Consider the following 20323-nt stretch of genomic DNA (forward strand, 5'->3'; position numbering starts at 1 on the left):
GAATTGTCAAAGGATCTGCGGGAAAAGATAGTTGAACTGTAAAAACAGTAAAAGATATCCAAGGAATTGAAAATGCTAATCAGCAGTGTTCAAACTCTAATCAAGAAGTGAAAAATTAGGGGTTCTGTTGAAACCAAACTGCGGTCAGGTAGACCAACTAAAATTTCAGCCACAACTGCCAGGAAAATTTTTCAAGATGCAAAGAAAAACCCACAAATAACTTCAGTGTAAATACAGGAGTCTCTGAAAACATGTGGTGTGGCCAATTCAAGATGCACAATAAGGAGGCACTTGAAGAAAGATGGGCTGCGTGGTCGAGAAAGCCATTACTACACAAATGCAACAAAGTATTCCGCCAAACAGCACAGAGACGAGCCTCAAACCTTCTGACACAAAGTCATTTGGAGTGATGAGATCAAAATTGTGCTTTTTGACCACAACCATAAACGCTACTTTTGGAGAGGAGTCAACAAGGCCTATGATGAAAATGTACACCGGTTACCAAGTCGCTTAAGTGGCCCTCACTCTTCAAAAGGTTGGGCACGCCTGCACTAATCCCTGGAGCACAGAGATCAGGAGGTGAGGTGCTTGCTAAAGCCCCGTACACACGTACCGATCGTCGGCGAACGGTCGGCCGTCTTTTGTCCCCGGGCTGTCGGTGTCTGTTGAAAAGTGCAAAGACAGCACAAGAATTTTGTCAGCCGACTGCAGAAGTGATGTCATGTAATGGTTAACTTTCCCTGTGTTTTTTCTTTTCTGAGCATGCCCAGTCTTGCAAACCTGCGGTCTGTCGGCCGAATTCTGTACTGACTGGCGAACAATCGGCCGCTCTGGTGTCGGCATACAAAAATTTTAATGCTTGCATGACAGATTCTTTTCGGCCGAATGTGCGCTGTCAGCTGTCGGAGGCATCATACTAACAAGCCTACAATCGGAAGATCGGTCGTCGGCCGAAGCTATTCGGCCGACGATCGGTACGTGTGTACGGGCCTTAAGGCAAAATTAAAGATAATGAAGCATGTAGCAGCAGTTGGGTGACAAAGTTGAAAACGTGGAGGCAGAAATTAAAGTATCATTAAACCTATTAACACTTTACTTCTAGTTAGGAAGATAAATTCATTAACAGATCACACTAATTTTGTGCATAAGGCCCTGTTCACACCTGAGCGTTTTTCACCTAGTAAAATGCTCATCTCTGAAGTTCCAAAACGCCCAACAAGCAAAATCCCATTCATTTCAATGGCTCCTGTTAACATATGAGCATTTTGTCAGCTGAAGAATAACGTCTGAAGCTCAAAAAGTACACAAACTTCTCTTTTGGCAGATTACAAGCGTTTTTGGTCAGATTTCAATGCCTACCGCCTGAAAAAACGCCCAAAAACTATACACTCAGGTGTGAATGGAGCCTAAATATCTTCTTTGGGCTGCTTCATCCAGCGGTCACATGATATTATATAATCTACTTGCTCTGTACAGCTTTAAGAGATCAGTGGGCGAAGCAAGCATGAATCCAGTGACATAGGCTTATAATATTTTTGTGATTAATTATTGTAGACTACTATATAGTCTGTAGTAACGTTATGAAAGTCACCCAAAAAAACTTTTAGTTGTAAAGTTAGGTAAATAAAGACACATTTAGTGACACCAATCTTTCTTCTGTATTCCAACCTTTTTTTCTCATTTTAGGGTTAGTACCATTTTTTCACTCTCCCATTTCATTTCTATAAATGATATATGAAAATGATAAAGCTAGTGTCCATCAAAATGTTAGATAGTTAAAATACAGACAGTAAAACATTTTTATTTTATTATTGTTTAACAATATTTAGATAATGCAAACTATAGATATAGTGTATATTCAGTAGCCCCATCACTCAGATCTTTCCATATTCTGGTCTTCTTCAGGTTTCATGTATTTCTGTGTTTTCTGAAAATAAAACCACCATGTAATACAATAAGTATTTTTCCATAAGGAAATGTTTTGTTATAAATTGCCAAATTAAATTTTTTGTAATATGCAGAAAATATACAGAAATTATCTTTTGGAAGGAACTATTTAAATCAGGTGTTGACTACTGCAAAAATTAGTAACCTTTCAAACTCAGTTGTACAGAATAATAGCAATTATGCTGTCCTAATAGCCAAGATTACCACTAATATTGTCTGAAAATGACTGCCAGCATCACTGGCTGTTCTGTGTTTATACTGCTCACATAATGCCAACAGTGACCTTCCACTATGAAAATTGCTCAGCATGATGAGCATGATAAAAAGAAATTACTGCCACACAAGTCATAAGTTTGCAATGACAAGTTTGCAAAAACTGTTGCCCATAGAAACCGGGTTCTATTTCATTCAGCAGAATAAACTTTGAGAAATGGCTCCAATTTTACTCTGGTTTTCCTTAAACGATAAGTTAATCTTTAAGAAAAAAAAAAAAAAAATAGGATTTTTGTACTTGCCATAAAATCCTTCTGAGTTCATTGTCAGACACAGCTCCATATTCTTTACCATAGGTTATGCTGCCCTCTACAGGAGTAGAACTAGGCAGACAACATAAGCTTGGCTATGCCCCATGGGCCGTCCTCAGCTGGCATAATCCTCTCTCTGCTTAGAAATACTCAGTTTTGTAAGAAGCAGGAACAGAAGCAGGGATCAAGTATGTCATTTTTTTTTTTCAGGGCCGATTCTGATTTTCCGACCACCCTTCAGGCCAATAGCTCGATATTAGGTGACGATATTCTGCACATTTGAAGTTTTCTTTTTTACACTGTCCTTAAAAAAAAAAAATTTTTGATCACTTTTATAGCTTTCACAATGAATGTAAACATCCCTTGTGACCGTAATAGGCAATGAATTGAACTCTTTATGGAGGGATCTGGGGGTCTAAAAGACCCTAAACCCCTCCTCTGCACTTAAAAGCATTCAAAACACCAAGTTTAGATGTTTTGAATGCGGTCATTTTTAAAAAAAAAAAAATCTGGCGCCTTTAAGGCTCCAGTACCTGGAAGTGAGGTCATGACATCGCTTCTGGGTTTTTACATCGGAGACCTGATCAGAGCCGAATGCGACTTTGTTCGGATCTTCGGCCAGTCGGTGGACGTGTCGGCTGGTTGCTCGGGTCTCCCAGTGGGGAAATGACACAAAAACAAAAAAAGAACAAAAAACCCAAGGCTAAACATAAGCCAATCCAGGCAATAGTAGCTCAACTAGAACAGTAGCCCAACCTGTAATACAACCTCAAGAGGGAAAAACAGACACTCTAAAATCGCAGCCTGCAAAACTTTGCGGCAAAAGGAAGCAACCGCAGATGTCAAAACATCCACTTTGTAAAACTGTGAAAGAGTACACACCGGCGACCAAATGGCTGCTGTGCACACCTGCGCCACTGACGCCTGATGACGGAAGGCCCAAGAAGCATTAAGTGCCCGAGTAGAATGTGCCGTCACCAGGAAAGGGGGGAACCCGACCCCCTAAGCGAATAAGCCTGGGTCACTGGCTGCCTGATCCATCTGGAAATGGTGGAAGAAGCCCCTTCCGCAACCCTTCCATAAACACAAAGAGCAAGTCTGACCTCCGAAAGGACTTGGTGGCTGCCAAATAGACCAGAATAGCTCGAACATCATCCAGAGTATGCAAGGCAAACTCCTTAGGATGAGCTGGCCTGGGACACAAGGAAGGCAGGACAATTTTCTCATTTAAATGAAAATCAGAGACAACCTTCGGGAGAAACAATGACCATGGTCACAGGACCACCTTATCCCTGTGAACCCCCAGATAGGGAGAATGACAAGACAAAGCTGTCAACACCGACACCCTGCAAGCAGAGGTGATAGCCACCAAAAAAGCTACCTTTGTGACAGCGTGAGTAAAGGGATCTCCCTTATGTCTTCAAAGGGAGGTTTTTGAAGAACGGACAGAACCAGATTCGAATTCCACGGTGGCAGAGAACTTACAGGCGAAGTAACCCCTTGAAGGTATGTACGTACCGATATAGTAAGTGTGGTGAGGCGCTGCCACTATGCCATAAGTATATATGAAAACCAACAAAATATATTTTTCAACAAAACCAGCACTAAACGCATTTGCAACTGTAAATTTCACATACTGTGACGTGAGACAGTATAAAAATAGATAAATAGGATATTACCAGTGCTGATATAAAAGGTGTAGTGACGGCAATAAATACAAATAAATAGAATTGGATGATAAAAAAAGATAATACCAGTGCTGATATAGAAGGTGTGGTGATGGCAATAAATGTTGAATAAATTAGTGCACTACAAAAAATATATATCAAAATGGACAATATTGTTGTGTGTGAAATAGTCAATGACTAATGAATAAAGATAGGTGCTATAGGTGAAGCGTGTGCATTAAGTACAGGTAATGGGACTGCGGGTAAAGGTGCTCAGTGCAATGAAAAATTAATGACAATAAATGTTCTAAAATAGAACATCAAGAAGTAAGTGCCAAATAAATGAATATTAAGTAGATAATGACACAAAAAATAGGAGAGTGTCCATAAACTATTAAGTGGGCTGATATCAAATCTTGTGCTTCTTCCCTTGGTGAGGTTCAGTGGTAACGTAGAAAATCTGATCCTCCATCCAGTAAGTAGTGGCCACTTACCAGAAGCACTCAGGCCTCTGGGGACCTATAGTGCTTATAGAACTCCTTTGTCTTTAAAGCGGCCACCTCCTCCTAGGTGAAGATTCAGGGGTACATCTATCCAATATGTCTCCTAAGTGTTAGGCTCAAGGGGACATCTATCCATAGAATCTCCAAAAAATGCAGAGAGAAAATCTCATTGTGCCGTAGGTTTTTTATTAAATACAATAATCAAGGTAAAACATGAGAACTCACATTTAAAAGTTCTTATGGGCTGAAAAGGTCATACCATGCTGCCGGCGAGGCACATTCCCAGACTGTGGATGGAGGGTACTCTTACACCCCCCCCATCAGACTCCTAATGATGTCATCCAGGGAACCCCCGAACAGGCGCTCACCCTGAAAAGACAATTCAGTCAGGGCCTTCTTGGAGGTTTGATCCGCACACCAACACTTTAGCCACAAAATATGCCTAAGCACCACTGCCAAGACAGATAGCTTAGAGATCCACGGGAACCGCATCCAAAGATGTATCGCAGACAAACCACAGACCATGGACTAACTGATCCGCGAGTTCACCATAGATGGGGGGAAACTGGCCACCACCCATGGCCAGACGCACAAGTGTCGCCCATACCGTCAGTATCTGAGACACCAGAGCTGAGGCCAAAACTGGCCGCAATAAGGCGCCAGCCATAGTAAACAGGTAATGGCCTTAGAGATTCTACCCGCCTGTCAGCCAGATTCCTAAAATCTGGGGAAACTACCACCGGAAAAATAGTTGCCATAGTCAACCTGGAAATAGGGGAACCCACCGCTGGTGGGACCGTCCACTTCCTATGAAAGTACTCCTCAAAGAGATACCGTACAGCAAAGCATCTTGGGATCAGCAAGGGTAATATTGGACACACCCAGTACCTATAGACACAATTGTCAAAATAAGCTTGATAAGAACTCCATAACCACACAGGACGGCTTGTGAGTGACAAACGGAACAGATATATCCGCAGCAGCCTCAGCTGCATCTTCCAACATAAATGGCTCCTGCACATACGCAATCGGTGTATCTACCAGAGCCTTTGTACGGCGCATCAGCCATGGAGGAATCATCCTCACTGTCTAATGGGTCAGGGAAATGTGGACTCAGACACTGTAGAGTGGTCCCATCCGCAACGCCCGAACCAGATGCAGAATCTGATGAGACAGGAGGGCGGGGCTAGGCATATTTGCTAAGCCAACCCCCAATGCCATCCTTTCCCCTCACAGGGGGTTGGCAACTCAAGCCCCCCCACAGGGGGTGTCACCAACAGGACCCCACAAAGGGTCCCCCACCAATGATTCGGGAAGACCTGCAGACAGGCTACCCCTACAGTGCCACTAGGAAAGTCGGTTTAACCTTAAAATACGTAGGGGGTTCTTCACTGTATGAGCAGTAAGGATGTGGAATTCTCTTCCGCAAACAATTGTATCAGCAGGGAGCATCGATAGTTTCAAAAAACTATTAGATGGACACCTTATAGACCACAACATACAGGGGTATACAATGTACGGTTAACAGCACACACACACATCATAGGTTGAACTGGATGGACTGATGTCTTTTTTCAACCTCACTAACTATGTAACTATGGATTCCCCACAGTACCAGGGCAGCTAAACCTGGAAGCTGGAGAATGATCTGCGGGGAACTCGCGACTATCCTGGAGAGAGGAGATGAGACGGATGTCCCGGGATAAAATGGCGGCTTCAGCCACTGCAACTGGTGCTGCTCCATCCAAGGTACAGCTAGAAGGCTGCAAAGCCGTGGCCTAAATTTTCGGCCTGCCCGACCGTGTGGTACTCAGACCCGCGGATACCAGGCCACTCGCCCCCTAGGCCCATCAGCTGTCCCAAGGGGATCCAAAAAAGTCCACCCACCCCATAGCAAGCCCACCAAGTGCGACAGGTGGACAGCGCACCCGCAGGTAACAAGGCCAGGGGCACCCACAGCCTGGGCACCAGTCACCCCTCATGAGCACAGGCAGGCAAGCCAGCTTAATGCCACCCAGGGAGAGAGAACCCCCAGAGGTACTGACCACCCCAGAGAGTACCCGCCCCCCCACATCGCATCCAGCGAAGGATAGGAGGGAGCCCTTACTTACCAATCCAGCGAATCGTGCGGGTAACACTTCCAAGACAGGAACCTCCTCGCCACCGAAGTGGGGGAGCAGTAAGGCAGAAGAAACGCTGCAACTCAGGCCGAGACCTGGTCATATTCGACCTTGCGAAATGTTAACTCGCAGGCCAGCCCCTGTCCAGTATGTCGCGGCCGTCCGATCGCAGAGCTAAGGTCTGCACGCGCTCACTGGCCGGGCTGGGGGGAACCACTGGATCTTCAATAGTCCAGCCCATCACTGAGCCCGGCAATTGCTAAAAGATCTCCACAGGAAAAAAACGGAGAAATACAAAAATAGCAAAAAATAGACAAATATGCTAGGACCTAGGGCCCGTCAGGGAGACTGGGTCCTACTCCTGAACTAGGCAAACAAAAACTTGGTATATCTAAGCAGAGAGGGAAATTATGCCAGCTGAGGATGGCCTACGGGGCCTAACCAAGCTTTTGTGTTGTCTGCCTAGTCCTACTCCTGTAGACGGCAGCATAACCTATGGTAAAGAATATGCAGCTGTGTCTGTCACTGAATGGAAGAGAAAAATGAACATATTTTTGCAGGAAAAAAAACTTGCATTTACTATTTTTTCCACAGGAGCCTGCAAAGCATTGCACCTGCGATCAGTGAATCGCAGGTGCAGTGTCAGGCTCCTGCTGACACTGCCTACAGCTTTGTGCCCTTACCTCTGTCTGGTCTTTCAGCTACAGGAAGGGTCAATGGACACTTATTATGGCACTCACAGTCCATTGAGAACTGCAAGGACGTCTGCAATGGCAGATGGCACTTGCAGTTTATTAATTTACAGATTTCTGAATGAATGACATGGTGTGCTGGCAGAGCCCTGGGGATTTTAAATGTGGCAGCAGTTGTGGGGGAGAAGAACCCCCACACACTATCACAAGGGGGCCTCTAGGGGGGCTTTAAGAACATGTTACCTGTTACACCCTAAATGCAGGCGTGACATGCAATCGGTTCCCAAAGATGAACTTAGCTTTTAATGTGCCCTTATCCCCTTGCTGACCGTATCACTTAGATATACAGCGGCAAGGCGGTTCTGGGGCGGTGCAGGCCCATTCAGTTGGATAGGGCACATTTGGTGGGCAGCACAGGGGGGATAATTCTTGCGTTGGTGCGATGCAAAACATTGCGGCAACGAGATGTATACACCCCTATTTGCTACCTCTTCAGCTTAAGGGAGAGCTTAACCACGTGTTTTTTTTCTCACCCCCCACCAGTGTAAAGTAAAGCCTAGAACACACTACTAATTTTCTTTCGTTCAACCGATTTGGCTGAATGAAAAAAAAAAAAACCTGATAGCTTAGGTCAGAGCCACTGTACTAAAAATCCGATGTTAGTACAGCGATCTCCCCTGCTTTTCTATTGTGTTCTGACAAGGGGACGGGGACTCCCCCGCAAGAACACTGGCCGTTGGCTGAGAGTGCTGATCGGGAGTCGGCTGGCAGACCTTTTCAGCTTCTGTCGGACTGCAGTACACATGGGCAGAGTGTCAGCCGGTTTCTATAGAACCAGTCGATGCTGCCCAGCATTCAGATCGACATTAGGCTTTAGCCTAAATTTCTAGTCAATTACCAGAATTGATAACATTTCTTTAACCACTTGCCCACCACTCACATGGAGCGTACTGCGGCAAAGTGGCACGATCCCATCCAGCGACGTAGACCTATGTCGCTGGACTCCTCCCCCTGTAGGCGGCGTTTGCGCGCCGCCGGAGGCGCGCTCCCGCTGTTTTCATTCACAGCGGGAGTCGGGCCAGGGGAGGGAATCACTCGATTCCCCGATTGTCGGGGAATCGAGTGAGGAGATCCGCCCGCCTGTGTAAACAGAGCGGGCGGATCTACATAGTGACAGGGACTGACAGATCGGAGTGCTCAGCGTTACGTCATCGGAGAACCGATCGATGCTGTTTCCGGCATTCATCGGGACTCCATCCAGCCAGAGGACGCGCCGGCTGGGTGCTCGGGGCTCCCGGTGGGACGGGAGCCCCGAGCAAAGCCACGGAAGGCGGCGGGAGGGGGGGGACATCCCCTCCCGCCCCCCGGGTAATGATCGAGCGGCTCCCGAGCCGCATCGATCGTTACCGACGGAAAGCCGACCGTCGGCTTCAAACAACGGTACCAGGATGATGCCTCTAGCTAGAGGCATCATCCCGGTATAACCACTCAAAGTCAGTCGACGTAGATCTACGTGGCTGGTCGTTAAGTGGTTAAAGTCGCACAGCGCCGAATCGCAAAAAGTGGCCTGGACGGAAGACAGCAAAATCCTCCGGTGGTAAAGTGGTTAATATTCCCTGGACAGGCAATTAATACTTGTTGTAAATGAGGAATTCTACTAATTTCTTTCCCCAAACCTCTTCCAAAAGATACCACAGGACTAGATTTCAATAAATACCACAATATACAGCTGTATCTCGGTTATAGTTAACTATGCTGTGGATCATAATATGTGATGAAAAAAAAAGACCAGATCTTATGGACACTGCTCCACTTTCCACTCCCCACAATATTAAACTTTTAAAAGTTGTTCACTAAATGTTTTGGCAATAGTTTAAGCCCTTATACACTTTTACATTTTTACTTTTTACTTCACAAGGGCATTTTTGTATCTTTGTACTTCACTTACAGTATATGACATGTATTTGTACCTTTGATGCCTTTAATGAAGTACGGGTATTCTTTAAGTCAAACTTTAGGCACCATTTCTTCTCGGTTACGTTAGGATACTCCAATCATCCTCAGGAATCCTAGAGGCTCCTAAAATCAACTTCTTTAAATGTAAAAGGCCTGAATAGACCATTTAAATGTTCCATTCTACGAAGAGAAGCAAACACACAGAAATGTGACATTATATGCATCCAGAAGACCCATCTTTTCAAAATCAATCCTCACCCAGTCAAGCATTGCAATTTCTCCCACTGCTAGTTTGCATGTTATACCAAAGCTCACCAACAACTTTTTACAGAGCATGATAATGGAGGCAGGTAAAGGATTCTAGGTGAGAGAATTAACAATCACACTACAAAATAATGCTAGTATTACAATAGTAATATATATATATATATATATATATATATATATATATATATATATATTTTTTTTTTTAATTTAGCTGTATACAGTGGGTACGGAAAGTATTCAGACCCCCTTAAATTTTTCACTCTTTGTTATATTGCAGCCATTTGCTAAAATCATTTAAGTTCATTCTTCTTCCTCATGAATGTACACATAGCACCCCATACTGACAGAAAAACACAGAATTGTTGACATTGTTGCAGATTTATTAAAAAAGAAAAACTGAAATATCACATGGTCCTAAGTATTCAGACCCTTTGCTGTGACACTCATATATTTAACTCAGGTGCTTTCCATTTCTTCTGATCATCCTTGAGATGGTTCTACACCTTCATTTGAGTCCAGCTGTGTTTGATTATACTGATTGGACTTGATTAGGAAAGCCACAAACCTGTCTATATAAGACCTTCCAGATCACAATGCATGTCAGAGCAAATGAGAATCATGAGGTCAAAGGAACTGCCTGAAGAGCTCAGAGACAGAATTGTGGCAAGGCACAGATCTGGCCAAGGTTACAAAAAGATTTCTGCTGCTTAAGGTTCCTAAGAGCACAGTGGCCTCCATAATCCTCAAATGGAAGACGTTTGGGACGACCAGAACCCTTCCTAGAGCTGGCCGTCCGGCCAAACTGAGCTATCGGGGGAGAAGAGCCTTGGTGAGAGAGGTAAAGAAGAACCCAAAGATCACTGTGGCTGAGCTCCAGAGATGCAGTCAGGAGATGGGAGAAAGTTGTAGAAAGTCAACCATCACTGCAGCCCTCCACCAGTCGGGGCTTTATGGCAGAGTGGCCCGACGGAAGCCTCTCCTCAGTGTAAGACACATGAAAGCCCGCATGGAGTTTGCTAAAAACACCTGAAGGACTCCAAGATGGTGAGAAATAAGATTCTCTGGTCTGATGAGACCAAAATAGAACTTTTTGGCCTTAATTCTAAGCGGTATGTGTGGAGAAAACCAGGCACTGCTCATCACCTGTCCAATACAGTCCCAACAGTGAAACATGGTGGTGGCAGCATCATGCTGTGGGGGTGTTTTTCAGCTGCAGGGACAGGACGACTGGTTGCAATCGAGGGAAAGATGAATGTAGTAAGTACAGGGATATCCTGGACAAAAACCTTCTCCAGAGTGCTCTGGACCTCAGACTGGGCCGAAGGTTTACCTTCCAACAAGACAATGACCCTAAGCACACAGCTAAAATAACGAAGGAGTGGCTTCACAACAACTCCGTGACTGTTCTTGAATGGCCCAGCCAGAGCCCTGACTTAAACCCAATTGAGCATCTCTGGAGAGACCTAAAAATGGCTGTCCACCAACGTTTACCATCCAACCTGACAGAACTGGAGAGGATCTGCAAGGAGGAATGGCAGAGGATCCCCAAATCCAGGTGTGAAAGACTTGTTGCATCTTTCCCAAAAAGACTCCTGGCTGTATTAGATCAAAAGGGGGCTTCTACTAAATACTGAGCAAAGGGTCTGAATACTTAAGACCATGTGATATTTCAGTTTTTCTTTTTTTAATAAATCTGCAACAATGTCAACAATTCTGTGTTTTTCTGTCAGTATGGGGTGCTATGTGTACATTCATGAGGAAGAAGAATGAACTTAAATGATTTTAGCAAATGGCTGCAATATAACACAGAGTGAAAAATTTAAGGGGGTCTGAATACTTTCCGTACCCACTGTATTTCTAGATTTCTTGTTACTACCATAATTTACCAACAAAGAACAACCTAAAATAAATTCTCCTGCTGACAATCGCAGCAATACCACATACAGGTGCATCTCAAAAAAATTGAATATCAAAAAGTAAAATTTATTTCAGTAATTTAAATTTAAAATTGAAACTTATATTATATAAATTCATTACACACAGTGATAGATTTCAAGCACTTTTTTTTAATTTTGAAAATTATGGCTTACGGCTAGTGAAACCCCAATATTCTGTATCTCAGTAAATTAGAATATTGTGAAAAAGTTCAATTTTGTAGACTCATGTTGCCGCACTCAAATCAGCTAATAAGATCAGGAGAAAGCTTAATACCTTTTGAAAAAATGGGATTTTTTACTTACTGTAAAATCCATTTCTCTGAGTCCACCAACGGACATAGCTGCTGCTTTAAATCATAGATGGATGGGTAATAAGCCCCTTCCACTAGGAGTGACCAGGTAGAGCCAAAGGCTTTGACACGCTCAGGGGGGCGGGGTCCCTGGGTTATTACCCCTGGCCTCACCGTTGCATCTTCAGTTTAGTTGCAAGCAGTGAATAAGAACCAAAACCCAACTCTTCAGAGAAAAGAGGGGTGGGAGTTACGTACATCGGTGGACTCAGAGAAATGGATTTAACAGTAAGTAAAAAATCCCATTTTCTCTTTCGTCCACCGACGGACGTAGCTGCTGCTTTAAATCATAGACGGATGGGACGTCCAAAAGCAGGAACCACTGAGGGGTGGGGAAAGGACAAACTTAAAAGAATGCAATTCCCAGGGGTAAGATAGCCAACTATATAACATGGAGCCCAACAAGCAAAAACTGTGGCTCAATTGTAGCAAAACCATAAAGGAGAAGGAAAAGTAGACTGCTCCTTAAATGGCGGCCTGCAAAACCTTGCGGCTAAAGGACACATCCAAAGATGCTAACACATCCACTCTGTAAAACTTGGTGAACGTATGTACAGACGACCAAGTGGCCGTCTTGCAAACCTGCATCACTGACGCCTGATGGAGGAAGGCCCAAGAGGCACTCAACGCCCGCGTAGAGTGAGCCGTGGCAGGGAAAGGAGGAACCTTTCCCTTAAGAGAATACACCTTCACCGCCGTCTGTCGGATCCATCAAGAGATGGTCGCCGCAGACGCAGCCTGACCCTTACGGGGTCCATCCGTATTCAGAGAGTCCGACTTACGAAAGGACTCAGTAGTCTCCAGATACACCCGTATCGCCCAAACCACATCCATGTAATGCAAGGCAATTTCCTTAGGATGTGAAGGTTTCGGACAGAGTGAAGGAAGCACTATGTCTTCGTTCAGATGGAAGTCTGAAACCACCTTAGGAAGAAACGACGGATTAGGCTGTAACACTACCCTATCCCTGTGTATTACCAGATAAGGAGAGCAGCTATATAGCCCTGCTAGTTAAGAAACCCTACAGGTAGAGATGATAGCCACCAAAAAGGCAACTTTCTGTGACAAGGCGAGCAAGGAAATGTGTCTTATGTTCTTGAAAGGAGATTTCTGAAGAACCGATAGAACCAAATTAAGGTCCAAAGGAGACCTCCTGGAGGGAGCCAAATGGTGAACCCCCTGAAGAAACGTACGAATCAAAGAGTGCATAGCCAAAGGGCGTTGAAAGTACACAGCCAAGGCCGAGATCTGACACTTAAGAGTGCCCAATGCCAAACGTTGGTCAACCCCTTTCTGTAGAAAGGTCAGGATCCTGCTGATAGCAAAGGATCTAGGATGCAGCTTCAGCGATTCACACCAAGCAATGTACGCTATCCACGTACGATAATAAATGTTCCGAGAAGTGGACTTCCTAGCCTTGAGTAAGGTAGGGATCACAGAATCGGACAGACCCCTGTCCCTTACCACCTTGCTCTCAACAGCCAGCCGATAAAGCCAGCGACTGTAAAGCAGGATGGAAGATTGGACCCTGAGATGGAAGATCTTCCGGCAGAGGAAGTGTCCACCGACCTGCAACCTTCAGCCGAATTACGTCGGCGTACCAGGATCTCCGGGGGGCGAATCGGGAACCACCAGAATTACCGGAATCCCCTCCATTTTGACAAGGTGTAGCAGGCGAGATAAAAGTTTCAGTGGAGGAAATGCATAAATTAGCCCGTACTGCCTCCAGGGAGCCACCAGGGTGTGTACTGCTTCGGACTGAGCCCCAAACTTTGAAACTTTCCTGTTTTGTCTGGAGGCGAACAGGTCCACATCCGGGGTCCTCCACCGGAGACACAGCTGATGGAACACCTGTGGACGCAGGGACCACTCTCCCTGATCCAGGGTTTGACAACTCAGGTAGTCCGCCTGCCAATTGTCTATGCCAGGAATGTACACGGCGGATAGGGCTGGGATGTAGTCCTTTGCCCAGCGCAGGGTCTCGGGTACCTCCAGAGCCACCAGGGCACTCCTGGTGCCCCTTTGATGATTGACATATGCCACGGCTGGGACATTGTCGGACTGGACTCGGACAGAACAGCCCTTGAGATTGTCTGTCCAGTGGAACAGGCTCAACTTGATTGCTCTCAGTTCCAGAACATTGATCAGAAGCTTGGACTCTTCCAACGTCCAGGTCACTTGAACATTCAGGGTGCCCAGCACTCTCCCCCCAACCAGTCAGACAGGCATCTGTCGTCACCACCGTCCAGAATACTGGAAGGAAGTATTTCCCGTGGAGAAGATTCGGAGAGCTGAGCCACCATTTCAGGGAGTCCTTGGATCTCCGACTCAAACGAATCAGACTGTCCAGGGATAGGGGATCCTTGTCCCATTTGCCAAGGATCTCCTGTTGCAAAAGTCTTGTGTGGGCCTGAGCATATGGTACGGCCTCGAAGGAGGACACCATCAGGCCCAGCAACTGCATAGATGACCTGAGAGACACCAGGTTGCAAGCCAGCAGCGACAGAATCGCTTCCCTTAACTTCTGCAACTTCACAGGAGGTAGAAATACCTTTGCCGAAGCTGAATCTAGGATCATCTCTAGATACTCCAGTCTGGTTGTTGGAACCAGGGCAGATTTCCGAAGGTTGAGATTCCAACCGAACTGCTTCAGAGTGTGAATGGTAACCTCCAAATCCGGTTCCAGTGTCACAGACGAGTCCGCTCAGAGAAGATCGCCCTGGTACCCCAGAATCGCTATTCCTCTGTCATAGCAGAGCCAGGATAGGGGCTAACACCTTGGTGAAGACCCTGGGAGCGGAGGGGAGACCAAACGGTAACACCACAAATTGAAAATGGTCCTTGCCCACCAAGAAGTGGAGGAATCGTTGATGACCCTGGCAAATAGGGACACGGAGATAGGCATCCTTGAGATCAATCGAGGCCAGCAGGTCCCCCTGAACGCCAGGACTCCATGCAAAATTTCTGAACGCACCCAAAGCTGTTCAGAGTTTTGAGGTCCAAGATTGGACGCAATTTTCCTTCAGTGGAACGGTAAACAGGTTTGAATAGAACCCTTGAAAGAGTTCCTGATGAGGAACTGGTACAATCACGCCTTGTTACAGCATATCCCGAATCGCTTCCTGCAGCCCCGCAAGGCGGTCTGGGGACAGCTGAAGAGGAGGAAAAAAATCTGTCTGGTGAATGGGAACGAAAACAAAACTCTATCTTGTACCCGGACTGAATTACCTCGTGGACCCACCTGTCATGCAACAGTGAGGTCCAAGGATCCAGGAAGAAACAAAGATGCCCCCCCACCCCTGAAGTGGGCGGGGGGCCCCTTCGGGCAGAAGGGGTGCTGGGGGAAGAGGATTTCAGCTTACCAGCCCACCGTTTCTTGGATCCTTTCCCGCCCGAAGTCTGTTTGGTTTTCTGCGACACGGTCACATGAAAAAGATGCTTCTGGGCTGTAAAGGAAGGACCTTGATTATGCGAGGGAGACTTACCCTTAGTTGAGTGAGGAAGGAGTGTGCTCTTTCCCCCAGTGACTGTCTTGATCAAGTAATCCAAGGAGGAACCAAAAAGGCGATCACCCTGAAAGGGAAGATCTGCCAAAAGCTTCTTAGAAGCCTGGTCGGCCGACCAGGACTTTAGCCAGATCGCACGCCTGATGAGCACACTTACCACTGAAGCTCTGGCCGCGAGCGGAAGAACGTCCAGGTTAGCATCGCATACAAATTGCAGAGTCTACAAATTGCAGATTTGATAATTAGTCAGCGAGTTCCAGGGCAGATGATGGTAACGGGGTTACCATCAGTGCCTCTCTCAGAGCCTTTACCCATTCAAACATAGTCTGAGGGGCTAGAATGGTAGTCAAGGTAGGCTTGAGAATAGATCCCACTACCGTATACAGATGTTGGGATAAGACCTCAATACGTCTCAACCGGATCAGGGAGAGATGAGGATTCTGCCACCAGTAAAACCATGGCCTTGTGAATACCACATATCTGGGGGTCCACCTGAGGGGGGGCTGTCCATTTGTGTAAGATCTCTTCCTCAAATGGGTAGCATCTAGCCAAACGTTTGGGAATTGCAAGCGTGCGATTAGGTTGCCCCCATTGTTCATCCACTAAGGCGGACAAGACTTTGGGACAAGGGAAAACCTTGGCCGATTTCTTTGCCCTGAGGGATCCAAAGGATACCGAGGCTCCTTGCGATTTAGAAATCGCATCCGTGATTTTTAGGGTGTCCCTCACTGAGGATATCAAAGCATCTACCAGCGCCTTTTCCTGTGCCAAGGCGGGTGTGGAAACATCCTCTTCCACATCAGAAAGTCTGAATGCGGGGACGCATCCTCCAAAAGGGGGTCTGCGTTGCCGGCCTCAGAATCTGAGGTCTGAGATGAGACAGGCGAGGGCCAAGGGCATTTCTTAGTAAATGCTGCCGCAATAACTTTGTCCATTTTTCTGGACTTTATTGCATCACAGACAAAGTCACATCATGAGCATTAGAAGCGGGCCCTAACAATACATCGGGGGTCGCCGACAAACTTGGGGAATCCATGTCAGACATATGGCCAAACAATAGGATTGCACAGTAAGAATGTAAAGAGCAGACAGGGAAACGGGGAAATACCGGAACCTGCACCACAAGGGGTTAAACAGAAGCTTCTCCTGAAAATAGGAGCAATGGCCTAAGAGGGAGCAATCCGCACCCAATCGCCAAATATTAACGCCCCTGAGGCTGAGGTTACAAAGGCACCACAGGTCCCAGCAAGTCCGCCACTACCGGCATGCACTGCGCCTTTAAGAGACAATCGTGATGCACGCAGCTGTACGGGGGGACTGTACTTACCGGACCACGCTGCTGAGGGTGGGCGTGTATCCTGACAGACTGCCTCTGCACTGCAGTGAGGGTGCTGTCGGCCAAGGGGCACGCTGCAATGCTGGCATGCCAGGTGTGTGTGTCCCAGTGGGGTGTGTCTCCTGCAGGCCAGTCCCCATCCGTGGGACTATAGTCGCTATGGAGACCCAGCGCGAAGCTACGGTTTAAGATGTAACGGGGAGGCCAGGGGTAATAACCCAGGGACCCCGCCCTCTGGGCTTGTCAAAGCCTTTGGCTCTACCTGGTCACTCCTAGTGGGAGGGGCTGATTACCCATCCGTCTATGATTTAAAGCAGCAGCTTTGTCCGTCGGTGGACAAAAGAGAATAAATGTTTGCCAGGGAGTGTGAATGGCTAGACAGGGTATGTTCAAACGATTCAGAAAGATCTTCCCGTCACCACACCTCGTGCGACCTCTCCCCTAGCTGTTAAACACTCACCAGAAATCTATCAAAATGGGCTTTGTTTTTAACCACTTAAGCCCCAGCCCTATTTCGGACACTTTTTGTTTACAAGTTAAAACCAGTATTTCTCTTACGTCCTCCGAGAGTCGCCGCCTCTTCATATTCGTCACTAATGGGGGTTATTGACCTTTGCTCCGTAGGAGTGCTAGGCAACAGAATATATTAATATCAAAGCTTTTAGCATATCCCACCCCCAGGGGGTGGTCCCCTCAGTCAATACCTCCTTGCTTCCTGCATACCAACTCAGTTTCATATGCCTAGCTCAGGAGTGCAGGCTGTTCCTGTGCTGGGGCTCTTAGTCTCAGCCACTTTTCTCTTTTTTTTTGATTTTATTTGAAGTTTTTTCTCTTTCTTTTACTTAGCTGTTTATTTCCAGCGTTAGTTAGTTCCTCTGATGAAGATGATCGTGCGGAGCTGGGTCTCAGTCTGGCCACCCTGGATCCCAGGGCTCAGGGCCAGGGGCTTCCCAGCCTGCCATCGAGCGTTCAGCTTAGGTTTTGCCCTGGCACATTGAACGACCCATCCCTGTTCGCTGCAGGGATGCTATCGGTGAGGTGGCTACCTCACTGGACACCATTGCGGTTTCGCACCGCAACTCCACTGCGTCATGCTTGCGACACTCCCTGTCCTCAGTACTGCGGTTTGGTCGCTGGAGCAGGCTCCCCACGCCATCCGGACTGGTAAGTGTATCTCTATGTGGGGACCTGTCTTTTTTGGGTGTCAATCTGGGACTGTGTGACCCTGCATGTCTGTGTGGCTGCTGTGCTCCCTGTCAGCTCCTGTGTGCACTTGCTGCCTGTGTGTGGGCTGTGAGGGGGGGGCTCTCCCGCTCTGCTGGGTGTCATATGAAGCAGTAAGATTTTAGACATGCTGTGCGGCGATCGCTGCGGCGATCGCTGCGGCGATCGCTGCGGCGACCCGCCATTTTTCTGGGGCAAACATTATGGTGGCAGGTCCTGTGAGGTACTGCACACGTTTTTGGTGCCAAACGCCGCCATTTTGAGCGGCGATCGATCCCACATGTCAGCGCCATGTTCTCTTTGCCCAGGGTTTTGTCCTTAGCCGAGCGGCCATGTTTGTGTAGCCTTGCATAGGCTTCATAGGGGCAGTCAGTCTTGCATCACTTCCTTTTCCTCTGGGACAGCGATCGGTGCAGCAGCCTGTGTGAGCTCTCCAGGTTTTATATCTCCTTTTTTCCTGTATTCCTTGCCCAGTTTCTTATCCCTGTGGGGGTCAGTGTGTTCAGTGGGTGCGGTGGGCAGCGCTCGCCGCGATCTTAAAGGGGCAGTACCCTTTATTAATTATTTTGCTGGGGCATGGATTCTCAGGATTGCAAGTTTCCTCCCACCCTGGTGGGGGGCCAAGGGGCTGCTGCTTCCCCCGAGGGGGCTGATCTGGCCACTATTGTGGCAAACTTAGCTGCTCAGGTGCAGATGCTGGTGGCTGATCGATCCACTAAACGGCCCAGGGTGTCTATTTCCTCTGATTCAGAGGGCGATGGGGCTGCTATGGCTGGAGTGCCCTTCTCAGGGTCTCACTCATCCCTGGACCTTGTGGGGTCTGACGGGGAGGCTGAGGTGGAAGGGGTTGATAATTCTCCCCCTGGCTCGTCTGAAGAGCTTGCACTCATGGATGAGTTGGTTGCTTCTATCAAGCAAACGCTGCATTTGCAGGATGAACCATGTCCTCCTGCTTTGATGTCCTCTTATGGGACGCAGAGAAAACGCAAAACATCGTAGGTTTTTCCTTGCTCTACGGAATTTCAGCGCGCGGTTGATGAGCAATGGCGCAATTTAAAGAAGCCTTTTGCTGTGCCGAGTAGGTTCAAACTGCGTTATCCCTTTACACCAGCTACTGATGAGCATTGGTGTGTACCGCCTCAGGTGGATCACGCGGTAGCGATTTTGAATAAATCAACTGTGATCCCTGCTGAGGATACCCCGGTGTTCCGGGACCCGACGGACAGGAGATTGGAATCTCTGGCCCGTCATGCTTATACAGTTGCTGGCTCTATGCTGAAGCCTATTTTTGCTTCCATTATGGCAGCCCAGGCTATTGCGGATTGGACGCAGGTGCTCAAGCGCACTCTGGTGGCTGACTCTGCCCCGCCGACAACTTTGGCTATGGTGGATCAGATTCATCAGGGTGTCATGTATTTGTGTGATGCGGACTTGGATTTAGTCCCTTTGGCGGCGCGCCTTTCTAGTGTGGCGGTCTTGAACCGTCGCCTGATATGGTTGAAATGTTGGTCGGTTGACCAATCTTCTCGCAAGACTCTGGCGAATTTGCCCTACGCGGGATCCCGTCTTTTTGGCGAATCTTTGGATACTCTGATAAAGGGTATTTCTGGGGGTAAGAGCACTCTCTTGCCCCAATCTCACAAGAATAAGTTTGTTCGTGGTAAGAAGAATGCTTCGTTTAGGCCCTCTCAGGGGTCCTTTCGTGCCTTTCGGTCGCACTATAAGGGCAAGCCCTTCAAAGGCCAAGGCTCCCAGAAGTAGCCGTGGGCGGGTAAGCAGAAGTCCGGTCAGTCCGGATCCGCTGCCCATGACAATGCGGCCTGAAGGGGCGCCCTTACCCGTTTCTGGGGTGGGGGGACGTTTGCTCGGTTTTCTTCGACCCTGGCTGGACCGCATTCGGGACAGGTGGGTTCAGGAAATCGTTCGATCTGGATACAAGATCGAGTTTCTCTCTCGGCCGGCGGGCAGAATTTTCCCCTCAAACCTTCAGCTGACTCCGGAGCGCTTGCAGGATCTGCACCTGGCGGTGCGGGACCTGCGGGCCCAGGGGGTGGTGGTTCCGGTGCCTCATCGGGACAGATTTCGGGGGTTCTATTCCAATCTGTTCACTGTGCCCAGAAAGGAGGGCAAAGTACGTCCAATTCTGGACTTGAAAGCTCTGAACCGCTTTGAGCGGGTTCGCAAGTTTCGCATGGAATCCCTGCGCTCGGTTGTGGCTGCCCTGGTTCCGGGGGAATTCATGGCCTCCATCGACTTGAAGGATGCGTACCTACACATCTCCATTTTCGAGGGTC

General features: G+C 47.4%; 1 protein-coding gene across 1 annotated transcript in view; it reads right to left on the reverse strand.

The window, feature by feature from the left end:
* Positions 1-1870: 1870 nt before the first annotated feature.
* Positions 1871-20323, reverse strand: part of CCDC110 (coiled-coil domain containing 110) — a gene marked incomplete at both ends in the record, with an annotated part of 61458 nt that continues 43005 nt past the window's right edge. The window contains one exon of the mRNA XM_082249281.1: positions 1871-1918. Coding sequence (XP_082105407.1) covers positions 1871-1918 — 48 coding nt within the window. The remainder of the gene's footprint in view (positions 1919-20323) is intronic.

Source organism: Pelophylax lessonae (assembly GCF_965119305.1).
Source record: "Pelophylax lessonae genome assembly, chromosome: 1".
Taxonomy (NCBI): Eukaryota; Metazoa; Chordata; class Amphibia; order Anura; family Ranidae; genus Pelophylax; species Pelophylax lessonae.